The sequence below is a fragment of the Onychomys torridus genome, chromosome 4 (assembly GCF_903995425.1).
Source record: "Onychomys torridus chromosome 4, mOncTor1.1, whole genome shotgun sequence".
NCBI classification, from domain to species: domain Eukaryota; kingdom Metazoa; phylum Chordata; class Mammalia; order Rodentia; family Cricetidae; genus Onychomys; species Onychomys torridus.
The window spans coordinates 87,132,814-87,151,863 of NC_050446.1; the positions used below are offsets into that span (position 1 = coordinate 87,132,814).

The window sequence follows — 19,050 nt, forward strand, 5'->3', positions numbered from 1 at the left end:
TACTTCTGCAGCATACTTGACCCAATACTCCTTACCTGTTGAATGCCATAGGTCCATCCTTGTTTTATTCTGTCCTTGGCCCAAACATTGTGTGCATTTTCTGCAAGCTTATCCACTAACACTTCTTGAGGTGGTAACAGCTTAACATCAGACAAATCCAAAGGGGCTGGCTTATACCCATTGGACATCATATAGCTACAAGTAAATGCAAAAGCATACACACTTTGAATAGATTTTTACAAATTGATGCTTTGAAATTTTATATATGTATAACATATCTTTGTCAATACCCTGTTACCTCCTCTAATTGCCTCCATGCTCCCTCTAACACACTTCACTTCAAATTTCATGCCCCCTTCTTCTTCTTTTAAAAAATAATGCATTGAGTCTAGTTGGAACTTCCCATATCTGCATGGGTGTGGGATCATCCAGTGGAGCACAGGTAACCTACCAGTAGCCCCCTTCAAAGAAAAGTGACTCTCAATCCCTAGCAGGCAGCCATCAATGGCCAATAGCTCCTCCTTGGGAGGTAGTGTCTCTGGAACTCCTCTTACTTCCTGCTGACTTTTTTTTTTTTTACTGGCTTGATTATGTATAATTCTGTTAATAATCATAGCTGTCTTCTGCAGATAAGCACAGCTGCTCTGAGTTCATGTGTGCAACAACCGTGTTATGTCCATGCAACATAATTTCACAGCACTTCTTCCCACCTTCTAACTCTTCCTGAACCCTCTTCTGGGATGTTCCCTGAGCCTTTGGTGTTGATACAGCTAACCCATCTATGTCTAAGCACTCACTTATGACTATGTCTAGTTACCTACTCTCAGTACTGTAAACAGCAATGAGTCTCTGTATGAACCAATTTTATTTTATTTTATAAAGATCAAATATACATACATCACACACATATATTCACTAAGCAAATGAGGGCACAGACAAAATTCCCCCTCTTTGGTTGATAGAAAAAAAAAAAAAAACTACTTTGTGTTCACAGATGAAGCTCCTAATGTACCTACCATCTTATAACTAATATAATCTCATAGACTTCAAAGTATAACATGAAGAAAATAGTCAATACAAATGCATTCTTATATCTAAGGAAACTATTTATGTGTCCTGCAAATGATGGACACACGCAGCATGTTGCAACACTATCAGAAACCCCTCCATTCTACTTAAGAATCAAAATGTTAAAACCAGTTTGGCAAGGATAAAACCTTGAACTAAGGGCTTTCTTATAAATTAGCATAGAATGGCCACCCATTCCTGCAAAGCTCATCTTTTCATCTTGGAATTAACACAAAAAAGCAGAAAATTTGTGAGCTTGAAGTGACTTTTGCAGTTGGCTCTCCACCTCAGGAGTCATGTCCTCAAATGACTATAATTTGAGACATAGCATGCAAAACATGTGAAAGAGTTTAGTACAACTCAGGTAGATACATGGTGTAAGGGGGAAGGTTGTGTACACTATGAATAAGTTAACTATCTTCAGAGCAGTTAATCACATCCATGTGGGAATGAGTCTAGAGATGCCAAAGGACTTTAAGACTATCAACTGCCCAGACTAGAGCAAAAACTTGAATGTGACAGTCTAAGGCCCATTCTTTTTTTTTTTTTTAATTTTATTTATTTATATTTTATTTATTTATGAGTGCTCTGCATGTATACCTGCACACCAGAAGAAGGCATCAGATCTTATTATAGATGGTCATAAGCCACCACGTGGGTGCTGGGAATTGAACTCAGGACCTCTGGAAAAGCAGCCAGTGCTTTTAACCCCTGAGCCATCTCTCCATCCCCTAAGGCCCATTCTATGTAAAACCCTCTCGATAGCATAAGATACAAAATCTGCTGTAGTTGTAGGAAACCGCCCTGTCTCTATCTTCTCAAGAGAGCTGCTTCCGGCAGACTCAACATGCATCAACATATACTGGTTCTAGCAACTTCAACTAGGGGTGTGCCTCCACAGATAGATATGACTTCCTTGATGCCAGGTGCTATGTATCATAGTGACTCATCAGTGTGGGAGTTCAACAAGGACGGGGATGGTGAGCATTTGGTTAAGGCTGGCATTGCTTGGGCTGCTATCATGACACTTGTGTTTTACTGTGTGGGTTATCCAGAGCTGGCACTGAGGAGCAAGAGAATGAAACAGTGAATGAGCCAGAAGATGTATCAGTGAGCAATTATCTGAATGTGTGACTTTGCCTGAATGTGGAAGTGGGAATGATAGCAGGACACATAGATATAGAGAGGCAAATGGAATCTTGGTATAGATCCCAGTTTCCATAAAGGACTTAGGTACTAGCCAAGTGCCAGAGGAGAGGAGTGAATTGCTGTAGGAGCCATTTCCAAGCTCTTTTGACAGCTGCTCTTCCCATTGACCAGAAATCAGTGCACTAATTTGAGGTCGATATACCTCCTAGACCAAAATTAAGCATAGTGGTATTAGGTATGGCCAGAAGGGTCAAAAAGAGAGGGGGCCTTGAAATGCTTCCTTACAGTAGACATTTTCTGAGGGTCTCAGTGACATCTAAGTAACTGGGGGAACATTCTAAGATGCTACTGAATATATGTTCTGTCATCTGCCTTGGTACATAGGCCTCCAACCCTCCTGGCATTCACACTCATCTTGAATCATTAGAAAATTCACCTACTTTTTGGGCAGTTTGACTCTCTTGAGATCTTCTTCAGCAGCTGGATTAACATGAGCAATGTGGCACCCCAAGGCCAGCAGGGTTCTGTGATGTAACACAAGGTAGAGTCTGGTGTCAACTGCAAGATGAAGGATAACAAGAGCCCTAACCTATGTCTGAAGTGGACAAAAGCCGTTCCTTTAGATCAGAAGTTGGCCAACACTTTCTGTTAAGGGGCAGACAGCAAAGCTTTGTGTATATTTATCTTTGTGACTCTGTCACAACTACCTAACTCTGCCATTATGGAATAAATGTAGCCACCCATAATATGCAAACCAACAAGCCCAGCTTTATTGCAATGAAAATGTATTTACAGAAACAGGTGGCTGGTTTGTTTGTCCTACAGGCCATAATGTGCCAACTTCTGATTTAGATGATAACAGGCATAAGAACATGAAAGAGAATCTTGTTAATTGCCCCACGTGGAGACATTTTCTAGTTTATAAATTCACTTTGAATTATATCAAGCAATTGATTTCATGGAATAGACAGGATTCTAACATCAAATCTTCAGGTCAGCAAATATTTGCTATGTGATGCCAGTATAGCACCTTGACCTGTACTTGATATACCAAGATACATAAAACTCTTTGGAATTACAGATAGTGGATATGTGAGCCTATGAGACAAAGCAGCTTACATCTTTGTTATGTCAACAAGACATTGTTAGAGTGTTCTGCACTGACAGAGAACAGGAATATACAAAGAAACAGCAGGTAACAAACACAAAGGGAATTAAAAATTGGAGGTACCAATGTGAATTAGAAAATCTGGGTCTTTTTTAGGACCATGAATGGGATCATTGCACAATTGAAAATTGATTTAAAAAACTTGGGATTTTAGTAATCAAATCATATTTTCCTTTTAATTTAAAACTACTTTATTATTATTTCTTACTTGCTTTAACACCAATGACAAATGACATTGGTCTTTTGATTCTATTTCTCTCCTTCTTCCTCCTGCCCCTCCTCTGATGCCTCCTGCATTCCCCCGCCCCCCACTTATTTCCAGAAAACAGCAAATGGCACATGGTCTCTGGAGAAATATGTATACTAAATAGTAATGTGGGTCAGCTCCTCACCATTCTAAGATCTGTGACATGAAGAATCACTGCTGCCTGTGATTTATCAGTGTGTCACATTTGCAGACAAGAGGGACACACCTTTGCAGTTTAGCTATAATGCATCAAACCATCCTCTCACTGTCTAGTCCACATTCAATTAAACACTCACTTCAAGGTTTCAGTTGACATTTGCAGGTTATAATTCTTCTCAGTTTCAGGGAGCTTTGAAAACTCTACAAGGCAGGGGTGTTGTCTTTTGTTGTCATCTCGTATCTAGGTGACAGTATAAGAAAGAAGAGAATTTAAGTTTTGACAGCTGGCAATACATACCAGTCAGGACAAAGACAGCAACTTGCTGGTAAGTGAACACATGTGCCTGTCTTAGAACTGGTGCACATGGTTCTTGAGTTGTCAATGGCTCAAACTCTGTGGATTTATTTCTACACAGGTGTCTGCATTTAGAACATGATTTTCCAGAGAAGTAATTTTACAAGTTGTAGCCATGCTTTTGTTAAAAATTTGTGTCACCATAATGTTACTGAAGGATAGCAATCTTCTGACCATGGCTACAAATATGGACTACATGTATAATCACAAAGGGCTACAGATATGGACCACATGTGTAATTTCAAAAGTTTTAACAGCCATGTTAGAAAAACCAAAGAATTAGATCAAATTAATTTTAACAATGTATTTATTTAGCTCTATACATGTAGTATATTTTTCTTTAGGTTGGTAAGAATAAAATAGTGTAAAATTAGTCTTAAAAATCAAGTGTGAAGCTGGACATGGTGTCACACACCTTTTATCCCACTACTTGGTAGGTAGAGGCAGGTAGATCTTTGAGTTCAAGAGCAGCCTGGTCTACAGAAGAAGTCTCAGGACAGATAGAGCTATCTCAAACAAACAAAAAATCCAGTTGAGTTTTGCATCCACCATACAGCACATGACAATCCTGATTAGAAACTTTTCAACTGCTCAGCAGCCATATGTGGCTATTGCACTGAACAGTATGGATCCGAGCATCACCTTACTCCATTCATTTAGTCACTTCATAAGTGCTTGAATGTACTAAGCTAGATTTTATGAGCTTACTAATGAGGTCAGATAGCTCCACCTCCATGGAGTCAACAGTCTAATGAAGTAGGAAGGAGAGATAAACTATTTGCAAGAATGAATGCAATTTAAAATTACACTGTGTTGAGTTCTCTGAAGGAGAGATTTCAAGAGCCTACTGCAGAGAGGTGATCTTTCATAAGGACACTGTTTTGTGGCAGCTATGGGCATACATAGGTGTTAGAGTGCAGGGGCCTTTTCAGTAACTAATAGGAATATGCATGACTAGAGAGTGTCCAGGTCACAGGAAGCTGTAAAACGCACCTATCCTTCTGCTTCCAGAAGTGACCTTATACAAATCACAGAGCAAAGTCAATTTACATCCTCTCTGAAAAATGCTTTCTAGTGCAAGGGACTCCCTAACCCCCTCTGGTCTCCATTAATCTTAGTGATACATCTGAAAGCCACGTTAAACAACTTCTGATTCAAAATGATGAATCAGTCCACTACCACCACCCACACAGAGCAGACTGCTTTTACTGATGGGAAGAAGGAGAAATGTGAGAGGTGTCTGGGGGTGAGGGGGTGGGGGTGGGGAAATGGAAGCATCCACTGTCCTCTAATAAAAGAAACCAGAGTTAGGAGGTAAATAGCAGGTGGGTTCCCAGCTGTGCCTGTGAAGAGCCAGTTTCTTCGCTGCTGGCTGTAGATGGACTAACTAACTGCAAAGGTTAGGCAGGTTGTAGGAAGAGAAGCATTTTGGGTCACCAATTCCCATTCTCAATGAAATGTTCAAGGGACCCTTCCTCATAATATTATAATCCTCCCGGGACTGGCCACTGAAGCACATACTTTGCCGAAAGTCCAGCCGAGTTCTATTTTATTCATTCCCCAAAGCTCATGGATATTCTCAGCCAGTCTGTCCCGGATCTTCTCTAGGTGAAGTGGCAAAACAACCTGAAGGAAAAGGAGCAAGAGAAAAGCAGAACTGCAGGAGTGGACTGGATGAAAGTCTCAGGTGCCCCAGCTGAAGTCATGCAAATGAGGAGGAGGAGGGCTGCTCTGTTTAGAGCTCAGTACTTGGCTTGAGTCTGGTTCTTCCAAACTTCTCAAATCATCCCATTGCTTTAGTTCTATGCCTTCACATGTCCAATCTGAACCCTATCAGAACTATGCAACACACAAACCTGAATTTGATCCTCTTCCCATCCCAGAGTGGAAGGAGAGAATCAACTCAAGAAAGCTGTTCTCTGATCTTTACATGAGCCCTATAGCGCGCGCGCGCGCGCACACACACACACACACACACACACACACACACACACACACACACACACCACTCCACACCATTCAAGTACTTGCTATTTAATACACTCACTCACTGGGGGGAAGCCTTTCTTGATAGGCTGGTCACCTCCAGGGAGTCTCTCTGTTTTCATGATATTTTGTTCCTATTTCCCAACAGAGGCCACAAACTGAGGACTCACTTTTTATTCTCCTATTTTCTTTTTCTTTAAAGATCTATCTATCTATCTATCTATCTATCTATCTATCTATCTATCTATCTATCTATTTATTGTGTGTACAATGTTCAACCTGCATGTTTGCCTACAGGCCAGAAGAGGGCACCAGATCTCATTGTGGATGGTTATGAGCCACCATGTGGTTGCTGGGAATTGAACTCAGGACCTCTGGAAGAGCAGCTGGTGCCTTTAACCACTGAGCCATCTTTTCAGCCCTTCTCCTATTTTCTTTAATTTGTTGTCATTATTATTTTCATGTCTATGGCTCGACAGTCTCTAAGGAATGAGAGACTCAAATACAAAGCTGATACTGATGGCTCTTGGACAATGCCTAGTCTTGGACCCACACTTGCTTGGCAGGTATTAATAGGAGCTAGGACACAGCTGTCCAGCTCAGGACAACCAATGTGCTGGGCTTTCTAACCCCAGCTCTAGTATGATTACTAGGGTTTCTATTACTAAAACCCCACAATCAAAAAGAATCTCAATTGTTATGGGTAGATAGAGGGAGCTCATGGAGAAAATACTTCACAGAAAAATGTATACACTCAATGAAATTCCCAAAAGATTAACAAAAATATAAAATCATTTCAAAAACTATTGTAATTTTTTTAAAAAGCCATTTGATGCAAATGACATGATGTTTTTGATGAGGAACACAATGGGAGAGGTTATTAGCAAACAAGTTATAACTGTGCATGGCTTTTGTTAGCTAACTAAATGCCATCTGTATCAACTAAGTGTTCCATCATTGATCGTAGCCCTAAAATGGATTTTCAGGCTACAGGAACTAAATGCTTCAGAGAAAGGGAAAGATACACTTGCTAGAGAAAGGAACCTCCACAAGTTAGTGTGAATCCTAATCTCAGTGGTTCCAACTGGTAACTTAGGACAAAGCAGCATGGGCTTGACGATTGCTCCTGGGGAGTCTCAGGCCTCAGGGTGGCTGCTTGGAGATGGGGGTGCTATCTCCTAGCCCTCAGTGAGGGGCTGGGCTTGATGTAACCAGGAAGAAGTCTAGTTGGGCTAAGCATTAAATGATCTAGTTAATAATTATTAACCTACGAAGTATTTCTTAAGTGCCCTAAGGGGGCTTTTGAGTATCTTATATTTAAGTTCTCCTTTGACAATAATTTCCCAGAATGATAGAGTCCAAAAAATTACAAGGTATTTATGGTAATGAACCACATCTCTCCAAAGAGTTCACAATAATAAAGTATATCCTCTTCAAAGAGAATTTTCTTATTGGCTAGAAGCTTTGCCTTTCTTACAGAGTCCTTAAAACTCAGGTTTGGGTCTAGACATCAACACTCCCAGGGCTTGTATATACACTTCTTTCATTTCCAAATCTTTAATTCTGCATTGTCTTTTTATTCCTCTGGTTGCTGTGATAAAAATACACTGGCAAAAAGCACCTTAAGGGGAGAGTGGGTTCATTTTGGCTCACAGTTACAGTCCATCATGTCAAGCAAGGGTGTAATCTATCATTGCAGGAAAGAGCTTGAGGGGTGGCTGGTCATGTGGTAGCCACAGTCAGGAAGGAGAAGGAGATGGATGAATGGTTATGCTCAGCTAGCTTCCTCCTTTATGCAGCCCAGGGAATTGTGCCACCCTCTATAATGGTTCTTCCCACCTCAACCTATTCAAGGTAATCCACCACAGCTAACCAGAAATATATAATCCCTCGTCGGTGTGCCTGAAGCTTGTCTTCTGACTGGTTGCTGATACTGCCAAGCTGACAATCAATGCTCATCATTACACACATGTTTAGAGAACTCTTCTTATTTTTGGGTTTTCTCCTCATTTGTTTGAATTCTGTTTACCAAGCCTCTTCCAGGAAGTTTGGTCATAATAATTTTGTGTTTCTGACAGGTTAGCAGGGGCAGTCAGCCCAGAGATACTCCTGCTTGCTGGTCCTTGACACCTGCACTGGCACAAACAGATCTGTGTTCAGAGAACTTGCTTCTGTCTCTGTCCCTAAAGCCTCCTATCTGTGAAGGAGTCCAGGATATCAGAATATGGTCCTGTGGAATAGGGTTATTTTAAGATGAAGATATCTGGGAACAGCTGCTGCAGGAATTATTCTGGTCTCTTATCCTTCTAAAGGAAAAACTCTCCTGAAGATTCAACCATTTCTTCCCAGGGAAGGCTGACCATTGCCACCAGAGACCTATCAGCACCATATCCAGACACTGTCCAAAAAAAAAAAAAAAAAAAAAAAAAAAAAAACCGCACACACACACACACACACACACACACACACACAACTTAACCATGTCTCCTAAGGACCCATTTATTGTTTCTTAGAGTTATTTATTTCTTCCCTTCCCCCTTTTCCCTCCATCCTTAGTAAGAGAGTATAATCTCCAACGTCTACCTTCCTCTCTGAGTGGCCATTCTTTGTTAACGCTTTACTAACTAATTAAAATACACCTTTTCTCTTGTTAACCTGTTAGCTCAAGTTTAATTTGTGCATGTCCAGTTACAGAACGTGGGAGGGTAAAAGGCAAGTTTTTCTTCTGTTACATCTAGACCACACAGTAATCAGACTCTCTGATTTTTGGGATCTCTTGAAACTCACAAGCTCCTTAGTTTCCCAGCAAAGCCCTTCTTTACATCCCAGAGGTGGAATTACATTCTTCCCAGAGGCTTTTAAATGAGCAGGGAGATGCAGAGTTTTCCAGCTTATGGGAGATTAAAATTACTATCTGTGCATGAATAAGTTGGGTATGATGGCATACGGCTGCAGTTCCAGGACTTGGGAATCTGAGGCAGGAGATTGCTCAGAGTTAAAGCCAGCCTTGGAGACACAGTGAGCATAAGATTAGCTAGGGTACCTGAATGTAGTAGGGTGATATGAATGTTATGGAAATGCAAACTAGAAACATTTTATATGTGAAAGGACCAGTTATTAATATGTACTGGTAACTCTAAGTACTTTAGAAGCAAGGTCTTTTTCCATTAATTTCTATAGCAGCTGTTCTCAATCTATGGGTCATAACCCTGGTGGGGGAGGTTGAATAACCCTTTCACAGAGGTTGCATATCAGATATCCTTCTTATCAGATATTTACATTATGATTCATAACAGTAACAAAATTACAGTTATGAAGTAGCAATGGAAATAATTTTATGTTGGGGGGTCACTACAACATGTGGAACTGATTATTATTATTAAAGGGTCACAGCATTAGGAAGGTTGAGAACTACTGCCCTATAGCATCTAGAATAGTGATTTAAATAGCTCTGGTGGAATTGAGGATATCGATCTGTTGGTTAAGCCAACACAAGGGCCTGAAATTGAACCCCAAATCCATTAAACTGTCAGGGTCTCATATTCTTGTAATCCCAGCACTGATGAGGATCCATAGAGTTCTTTGGTGAGCAAATCTAGCCTAATGGTGAGCTTCAGGACAATGAGAGGCTCTGACTCAAAGGAGGTGGAAGACTTTCCTAAGTATGACATTCTTCTGGCCTCTGTGCACATGCATGTACCCCTCACCCCACATTCCTGCCCCATACTCCTGAACATTCACAAACATGCACAAGCACGTACACACATGAAAAGAAATGGTACTGGTGTAGAAAGCCTGCTGAAAGCTCTATCGTACCACATGAACGTGGATAAAGTACCCATTTGCCAACCACTCCTACAGAGTCCACACTATACCCTCTCAGTTTCATTGCTGTCTCCCTGTTCTTCCTTCTCACAACTGTCCATCCATGTGAGACCCGGCATGGGCACCTGTCCCTCCCTCCTCTATGTTTCTACTCCCAGCCCTTATTCATTTCTTCGCTGTTATATCAACTCCTCCTATGCTATTATATCCCTGCCCAGTGCCCCTTTCCATTTAAGCTTCATAAAGGTCCAGATGGAATTCCATCTGTTCTCACAGACTTTTACAAACATCCTACCCTAAAGGACATGCATACTGTTCATTCTGCATTTATTACATTTGACCTTTAAAAAATAACTTATTTGCTTCTTATATATTCAACTTGGATATGAATTCTCAAAGAATATTGGATATTTATCTGTATCCTTTAAAGAGTACAGTGCCTTATGTGGGGCACACCCTCAATATGTTTGTTCACTGAGATTGCCTGTCATTTACAATTTGGACTTACCTGACTTGTGTCAATGGGGCAAGGGATGAAAGAGGCTTGGGAAAGGAACTGAGTGGTACCCAACAGATCCCTGACACCATCAGCATCACGTTTATATTCTTTGACAGGCTCCAATCTCATCTTCTCCTTTGGAAGTAAGGCTTCATAGCAAGGGGCATAGCCAGAAGGAGGCAGGAACTTAAATTCTCCATGTCGACCACCCATCAGGAAACGTACTCTGTCATTTCAAGAAGCAGAAAAGAGAGGTCAAAAGGCATCCTATTTCAAATAAATGAATATTAAAGGTTATATCCACATTCAAAACCATATTCAGATTCAGCACAGCAAATATCCTCATGTCTGTAGACAAGACAGAACTGAGTGTCTAGGCACCATGCTAAAGTGAACTTCAATGACATGTTCTTAAAAGTTTTATTATTTAAAAATCACTTGGTGTTTATTATTACTGCAGTAGGTAATTACAGTTGACATTACCTCAATATTGAGAACATAGCAAGATTCTTCTCTATAAAAATCCCATTGAAACTTCACCATGGAAATGTATCTTTACCCATATGCTGGTTAAAGAAAATACAATAAAATTATATAGATAAAATAATAAATGCTGAATGTTCAGGAAAAATATGCAATACTAGAGTTTTCAGTCCAGAAGAGTCTGCAGTTCTCAGAGCAGCCATATGAGGACAGTAGTAGGTGGTGGTGCAGGAGGATAAAAGGGCAGTTGGTACCTGGGATGTCATTGCCTTCTTAAGGGGCACCATCTCTCTGTTGGCATTCAGGCCTGACACGATGGTCCATCCAACTTCTAAATCACAACCTTGATCCACACACTCTATTCCCTTCTGCACACAATTGCTTGATCTAACAGCAGTTCCTGACAGTACCAATTCTAAATTAAAACTGAGCCTCTGGCTGCTGATACCACCTTGGTCCAACCCATTCTCACCCTCCAGAGAAGGAGAAAAGACTCTTTGGAGCTCACAGTAATTGTAGACAGACAATAGTTACCAACACACAAGAAGTATTTTAATATTTTTATCTAGCATTCTGGGTGAATTTCAGTTGTCTGTAAGTAGAAGTTAGGTTATGGTAAATGCCAAAGTTTTCTGCAAAGAGGTGAAGGTAAACACAAAGAGGAAAAGGTAAACACACCATTTGACAGTGGCACTTCATATTATCCTAGTTCAGTAGGAAATGCACCTTTCACACATCAACTTCAATTACACAGAATAAAGGAAATAGACTACAGTTTTAAGTAATTAAAACATAGTAATATATATAGTCCTTGGCGACTCAATGATAATCTCACAGAAAAAAACATCAATATAAACTCAGTATTAGCACTTGATATTCACTCACTACTTCCATCCTTCCATAAAACAAAACAAAACAAAACAAAACAAAACAAAAAAACAATGGCTGAGCCTATACCACGCATACCTGACTTTGCACAGGGCATTCAGTTATAAACAACATATCCAGTGTTCCTAGTATTACAAAAGCAGGTTTCAAGCAGGTAAATATGCTTAATTTCTAATGAGGGGGCATCTGATGGAATAAAGCAGGGATATGTGAAATAACTCAGAAAAAGAGGTGGCTTCTAGGGATGGCATCAAGAAAGGACTCTTTGTGGAGAAGTCACTGAGCTGAAAATGTGGAGGAAGAGAGTCTCAGGAGAGGGACATGTGCAAAGACCCTGAGGTAGGAAAGTACTTAGGTAGTGCTATAGGTGAGGACACTATTTACCTGATGAATGGAAGAAGAAATATGAGGACAGGGTTGCATAAAGCAGTCTGAATTCCCTGGTAAGGCGTTTGTCTTTATTCTAGGTGGGAAATTAATCATAGAGTTTAAAGTGAGGAAATACAATATTCTTTAGCACTCCTATGTAGATAGGTCTGGGGACCAATTAGTAAGGTCTTGAAATAGTCATAGGGAAAGGTGGGTAGGTTGGGCCAAGGTGATCTAAACAGCCAGATGTCAGTTTTGTTTTGGCATTAGAACTGGTAGGAATTGCTGGTGTGTTGGGTGGATGTTTGGAGGGGGTTGATATAAGTGGAGGAAGGTTATGATTAAGCAAAGCTTTCACGGCAGGACATTTTGCACTTGGCATCACTTCCTTTAATTGGAGCATTCTGGGAGGGGAGCCATGTAAGAAAGTCTCTGTGTTGTCTGCATAACTGCAATTGTGGAAATATCCTAATTATGAATCTGGAAAATAAAAACTCCTCCAAGTGAGAAATGTTAAATTTTTCCCTTTCCAATAAGAACACATTATTGAAATGGCCTTTTATAAAATGCTGTTTTAAAATTAATTATAGAAATCACACAGAGCCTCCCACTCCCCTATTTAAAAGCACTAAAAAACAATGGTATAGAATTAGAACCACAATTGTCCCTGGGAGCGTGCCTACACAAAGTGTTATGCAATAGGGAATGCTTTTTGTGTATAAAGAATATGAGCAATGACGTTAAAATGAAATTGAGTCATTAGGTTGTTGTGTTACTAATTTAGTGAACCTTCTGGAAATAATGACTAAACCACAGATGCATTTGTTGAGAATTTCCAACTTAAGTTGTGTTATTGACATGCTGAAAGTATAGGATAGAAGTGGATTGGTCTGAGTGGAGAGATGGAAAGGGAAGTGATCTGCTGCTCTTCTAGTCACCCAGGAGCCCTCCTATAAGAAGTTCAATGTTCTGAGAGCTCATGAGGCAAGAACATTGGTACTTGCTACTCTGTGGATTACAGGAACACATAATTGGTCTATTCTGTGGATTTCTAGCTAGCTAGCTAGACTTAATTACTCACAAGCATAGTTAAGTTTGAAATTTTTCTTGTGTTGTAAAATACACTGGAAAGATAACACATTAAGACCGGTCGGCTTCTGTGTATCATTTAAAGAGAACAATGCTTCCTGGTTTTATGTCTCATTATTAAAACGAGAGTAATAGTTTGGCTATAAATTGTATTTCCTACAATGGCCACAAGAATCGTAAAATGGAAAATTAACACAGGCAGAAAGGAGTGCTTATTGCTTACTGGGGCACTTATCTTTCGACATTGTATGCTGTGCTTCACTGGGCAGAAGACAAGGTTGTGTACTACTTCTGAAGTCTTGCTGGATGAGAGCCCCTGCATCCCAGCAGGAGGAACCGAGTAGGCACTGGCCCAAGACATACCTTCCAGCTGTCAGTGTTTCTCTCATGCCCAGGAACAGCCTGACAGACTGTGGGAAGGGATCCAACAAACAGTCTCCAAAACTTGAGGATGGGACTGTATCTGTCCCAGTGGATCCAGATTGAGTTAAAAAAAATGACATGTGATAACATGTTAAGTTTGAATAGAACAATTAGAGGAAAATATAATGTCCCAAATCCACTTTAACTATTGAATCCTTATTTATTATTCTGGTAATAGAGATTGAATCCATAGTCTTGTGCATGCTAAGGCAAGTATTCTCCCACTGAGTTATACCCCCAGACTGAAGCACAATATTGATGTGTGGTCTCTAAATTTTGAAAGAGGCTCAAAGGCAGACTTATAAATCCATAATTCAGAATACCAGTATCTTCATACTCTAGAGATAAATGCTGGGTCAATCTGCAGATTATGGCAAAACATCTGTGAAGATAGTTCTATCAGTCTCAGATCACATGTGTCTCCAGACTGAGGAGGGAAAAGATCCTCTCAGAGAGAGCTGCAAAGGACTGAGGAGTTTGTCCATCCAGCTGAAGGTGTCTGATGGGAACTTCTCAGAAACAGGTCAGCATCCCCTGGAGTTTGGTGGAGTAAAGAGCAATGAGCAAGAAATGGCTGTGGAGTAGATACCTGTCCTTTTGATCAGAGTGATGAAGGACAAATACAGGCTCCACAAAAGAGCATGCCATCATCCTTCATCCAAGGACCTCTGCCCAGAAAGGTGGATGGCTGAGCAGTGGTGAGAAGCCCAGGCATGAGGAGGTAGACTGGAAGTGTGAGGAAATGAGGGAATCATGGGGTATGGCTATGCCAAAGACCTTGGAAGAAGAGTTCAGCATGCAGCTCACTAAGAAATCTACAAATGGGCCTCAGTGGTGAGAGAAGTAGCCGTTATACTGAATGCCACCCAATGGCACAGTGCCACATGACCACTGTACCAATTCTATAGTTCATGACAATTCCTAGATAGGTATCTCTGGACTCAACTCTAGAGAGATCTGAAACAGGAGCTGGCTTACTGGATAGGGAGCAGTTCCTAACCTGGACTCTCACTGCAGGGCTGAATTGGGTGAGCTTTTGACTTTTGACTGGCTACAACTCTATTTCATAATCAAAAGGTTGAAGGTTTTATATCATGGACCTCAGTATTTTTATTCCTAACAGGAACCATGAAAAGCTATAGTATCCACCTAAAACTCATTCAGGGTCAGAAGTCTAGAGCATGGATTGATTTCCAGAGGTAGAAATTGAAATTCCATGTACCCACTTGTTTTTCTCAATAAATTCTGTATTGGACATTTAATCTTGACCTTAATAAAAAATAACTCTTCATCATTCACACCTGAGAACATAAAATTGAAAAATAAATTTCTTTTTCTCTAGGTGCTTTTCCCTGCCCTCCAGTTTCCATCAAATTTCCCAGCTTCTACCATCCGTAAAGCAGAGAATTGTGCTCATTAGGATGAGTTGTTCTTTATCCTCAGATTTCCCCCAACAGATTTTAAAAAACAATTTCATAGGAATTTAGACTGCTTTGACATCCCAAGTCACTCTAGTAAGAATGACTAATAAGAAATAAAAAGAAAGAAAAGGATTTCTGGTGAGGATGTGGGGAAAGATGAACCCTTATTCACTGATGGTGGGAATGTAACCTTTGTAGCCACAGTGGAGTGAGTGTGGAGGTTCCTTAAAGCACTCAAAATAGTGGAGATATCCCTATCTATCTATCTATCTATCTATCTATCTATCTATCTATCTATCTATCTATCTGACTGGTAGTCAACTTACCACAGAAATATTTAGACTTCTGCATTTATTGTTACACTATTCAAAATTAGCCAGGAAATGGTTGGTTAAGGAAAATGTGGTATATATTCACAATGGGATTTTAAGTAGTCATAAAGAAAAAAAATAAAATCATGACTTTCCAAGAAAGTAGATATAAGTAGAAATCACTATGTTACATGAAATAAACCAGACTCAGAAAAAATATTAAATGATCTTTCTCTTACATATGGAGCCTAGATTTAAAATGATGTATGTGTGTGTGTGCACATGTGCACTCTCTCTGTCTCTGTCTGTCTCTGTCTCTGTCTGTCTCTCTCTCTCTTTCCAATCTAGTCTCTTCCACTAAAGCACCTGTTCCATCTTCTGAAGTTCTTCCTAGAACTCAGACATGAGGAAGATTTTTTTTTCTTCATCAAGTTTACATAGGTAAAGATTTCTTTATCTCAGGGATAAGCAAGTGTTTCAATCATAGTGTCCTGGAAATAAAAAATATTGGGATGTGTAGGGGGAAGTTTTATTTGCTTGTCAAAATTTGAAAACAAAGGGAAATGACACTGAAAAGCTCTGGTAGCATTTATAATTTCATCTTGGAGATTTCTGCCTGCTAATTTGCAGGAGCAATGAGGATACCCTTGTCAGATTTAAAAGACTGATCCATGAATAAAAACACTGTAAAAATGAAGACAAAGTCTTGCCATGATAAAAAATGATGCCCAGTTTTCTTTTCATCATGCTGCTCTGTCACCATCCCCAGCTGTCTAGCAAGCATGGAGGTGTTCTAATCTTTCCAGATGTTTCAATCTTGCGGCTGCTATTTAATCCCTCTGGGAGGCCTGGGGTAGTGGTCCAAAGAAGAAGACTATACAGGTTAAGAGGGGATTGTTAGCAGGCTTTTACTGACCTGAGTATAATTCACATCTCATGATTCATAATTGCACCTTTAGTCTGCAATGCTGAGACTGGAGAATAATCTGAGTTATGGACATTTTCACATTCCTATTTCTTACTGGCTTACATGTGGTGAAGCCCAGGGCAATCCAGCCAGCACTCATCTTGTTCCTCTGCAGCAATATATTTATCTCAGCAATACTTTCCACAACATTGACCACAGCAAGCTGGAAATAGCTAAGCTGTTGGTTACCTGAATTTTAGCCAAGTCTGGTGGATACCAATGGAAACTAACAGCAGCTACAGACACCAACTGTTTCCGGATTTTTTTTTTTATTAATTAGAAAAGGCTTGTAACACTTACATAAGATGATTAAATATGTCCATAGGGGAGTGTATAGCTGTCAAATATATTTTACTAGAGTAAAAAGCTCAACTTTTTAAGAAAAAAAGAGCACCCCAAATTTACTATCTACTCTGGCCTTTTGTATAATGCCATCTTGGTGATTCATGCCCTGGTACTATTTCCAGATGAGAGGCAAGGGTGATGTCATCTTTAACAAAAGCTTCCTGGCATCAAAATAATTGGAAATTTTGGCTGGGCTCCAAGGTACATATGCTCATCTTCCACTCTGTGTTGAACAGGGTTGTCACTGCCACATTGCGGCACTACTCACATTACCTACAAACAGGCCACAGGGAGAGAAAACTAGAGCAGTACACATTCATAACAGTTAGGGAAGGGAACACATATTGATTTGTGAATTTTGTCAGTAATTACTCATGCTGGCTTTGACTTCACTAGGGGTAAATCTAATTGAAAAAGATTTTTGCTCTTTGTGCACTTTGCTCTTCCATGATTGCTGGCAGGGACATCCTAATCAGGTGTAATTAACAACATAGTTTGCAGTGATACAAATAATAATTTAAAAATTCAAGAGTATGACCTCATTAAAGATCACTGAGTGGAAGGTAATGGGATTGCAGAAGAGAAATCTCATTTAGAAACTACACACAAATTAAAAATGAGTATGAGAAACAATTCTGAAGGATCCTGTGTTGGGAAATAAGATTCTCTTCCTAGGTGGGCTTGCTAACTTACTTCTCTCTTGGAGAACTGCCATAAAATCAAGAATATGTTTTAAAATATAGTGTAAAATGGTAATTTAAAAATTAAAAAATATATATTGAGCATGCTTATTTTCAGTAAGATATCTTAATTAGCATAGAGTTAATATCCTGGCCTCTCTTTGCATAACTAAACTAGATCAGTGCAGGAAGTGACATATTTTAGCACCAAAATACATTTCACAAGTTGATACAAAAGTGTTGGTTTATTGAAGCCATTCACTCATAATTGAAAATAGTTAGTTGATTGCTCTCCAATATAAGACCAGCAATAATCTGGAGCAAGACGCCATCTGATGATGCATTTCAGAAACACGTATGTGGGGATAGTATTTCTACTTCTCTATGATCATACCCTGCCATGAGACCCAGACACAGAAATTGCCCACTGCTGACTGTGTTCTCAGGATCAGGAGTCAGGCGTCATTGAGACACCCAAACTGCTCTTACACATGCCATATGTTTAGTTGCTATGAGCAAAAGCCCCCAGATCTAAGCTGTTGACTCTTAAAGCCAGCACATCTAGACTCTTCAAACTTGTTAAATTGTCTCAGTGAACAGCTCACTGTTTATCCTGTAACTTTACTTCTCTGTTAACTGTGTGCTCCAAGGGCTATGTGATCTGCTGACATAGAGATGAAATGCTAGAAATGTCTTCTAAATAAGGATGGCATTCAGTTACTTATGTCTTTACCTGTTCTGAAGTTCTCAGTCAAGAGAGGATTCCTAAGCAAGGTCCACTCAAACCAAATACAAATGACAGACATGGAGATCCCATCTCATTACCTTGAAGGAGTCTGAATGGATGGCATGATGACTAAGAATTACCAAACCAGGAGACGGCTCAGTAAGTGAAGCCTGAAGTGAGCAAGCCTGGTGACCTGAGTTTAGATACCTAGCACCCACTAAAAGCGGTTGGAGTAGCACAAGCATCCTTTATCCCAGCATTCCCCAACTGGGAGATAGAACAAGAAGACAGGGGAATCAGTAAAGCTTGTAGGCTAGCTAACCGGATGCAAGCAACAGCAAAAAACAAGACAGAAGTTATCTCAAACAAGGTGAAAGGTGAGGACTGATACAGCACCCGAGGTTGTCCTCTGACTTTGGTACACTGTATCATGCATGCTCTCACATTCACATACACATGAACACACATGTCACACAAACACACACAAATAATTACTATGCACTTTGCAAAAGCAGATGTAGTTTTCTCTAAATGCAAACTACTCAGAAAGAAAATCAATTGCAGCAGATTGGAAAGGACAGTGTCTTTGAAAATTTGAATTTACACATGGGTCATCTATCTATATCATAACACCTCATCCTCCAAAGGCTCAAGGATCATGGTGGAAGGGGCTGTGGAAAGATTATAAGTGTCAAGTTGATAGGTGACTTCAGTGAGACAGTGCCGCTTGAATAGGACAATACTATTGCATAACAGCGGCTGTGACTCAGTATACAATACCTGAGCAAGATGGGGGTGTGTATGGCAAAGTCCGATTTCTAGCTGAGGAGCTATTGGTAACTGATGGCTCCTGGGAAAGAGGGAGTGGGTTTTCTTCAAGAACATGGCTCC

The 19,050-nt window shown here is 40.1% G+C and overlaps 1 protein-coding gene across 1 annotated transcript in view; it reads right to left on the bottom strand.

Moving 5' to 3' along the window:
* The window catches only part of Ryr3 (ryanodine receptor 3), a 521,956-nt gene that overhangs the window by 208,026 nt on the left and 294,880 nt on the right, over positions 1 to 19,050 (bottom strand). The window contains 5 exon segments of the mRNA XM_036183838.1: positions 36 to 195; positions 2,658 to 2,741; positions 3,929 to 4,032; positions 5,668 to 5,772; positions 10,466 to 10,682. Of these exon segments, the coding sequence (XP_036039731.1) occupies positions 36 to 195; positions 2,658 to 2,741; positions 3,929 to 4,032; positions 5,668 to 5,772; positions 10,466 to 10,682 (670 nt within the window).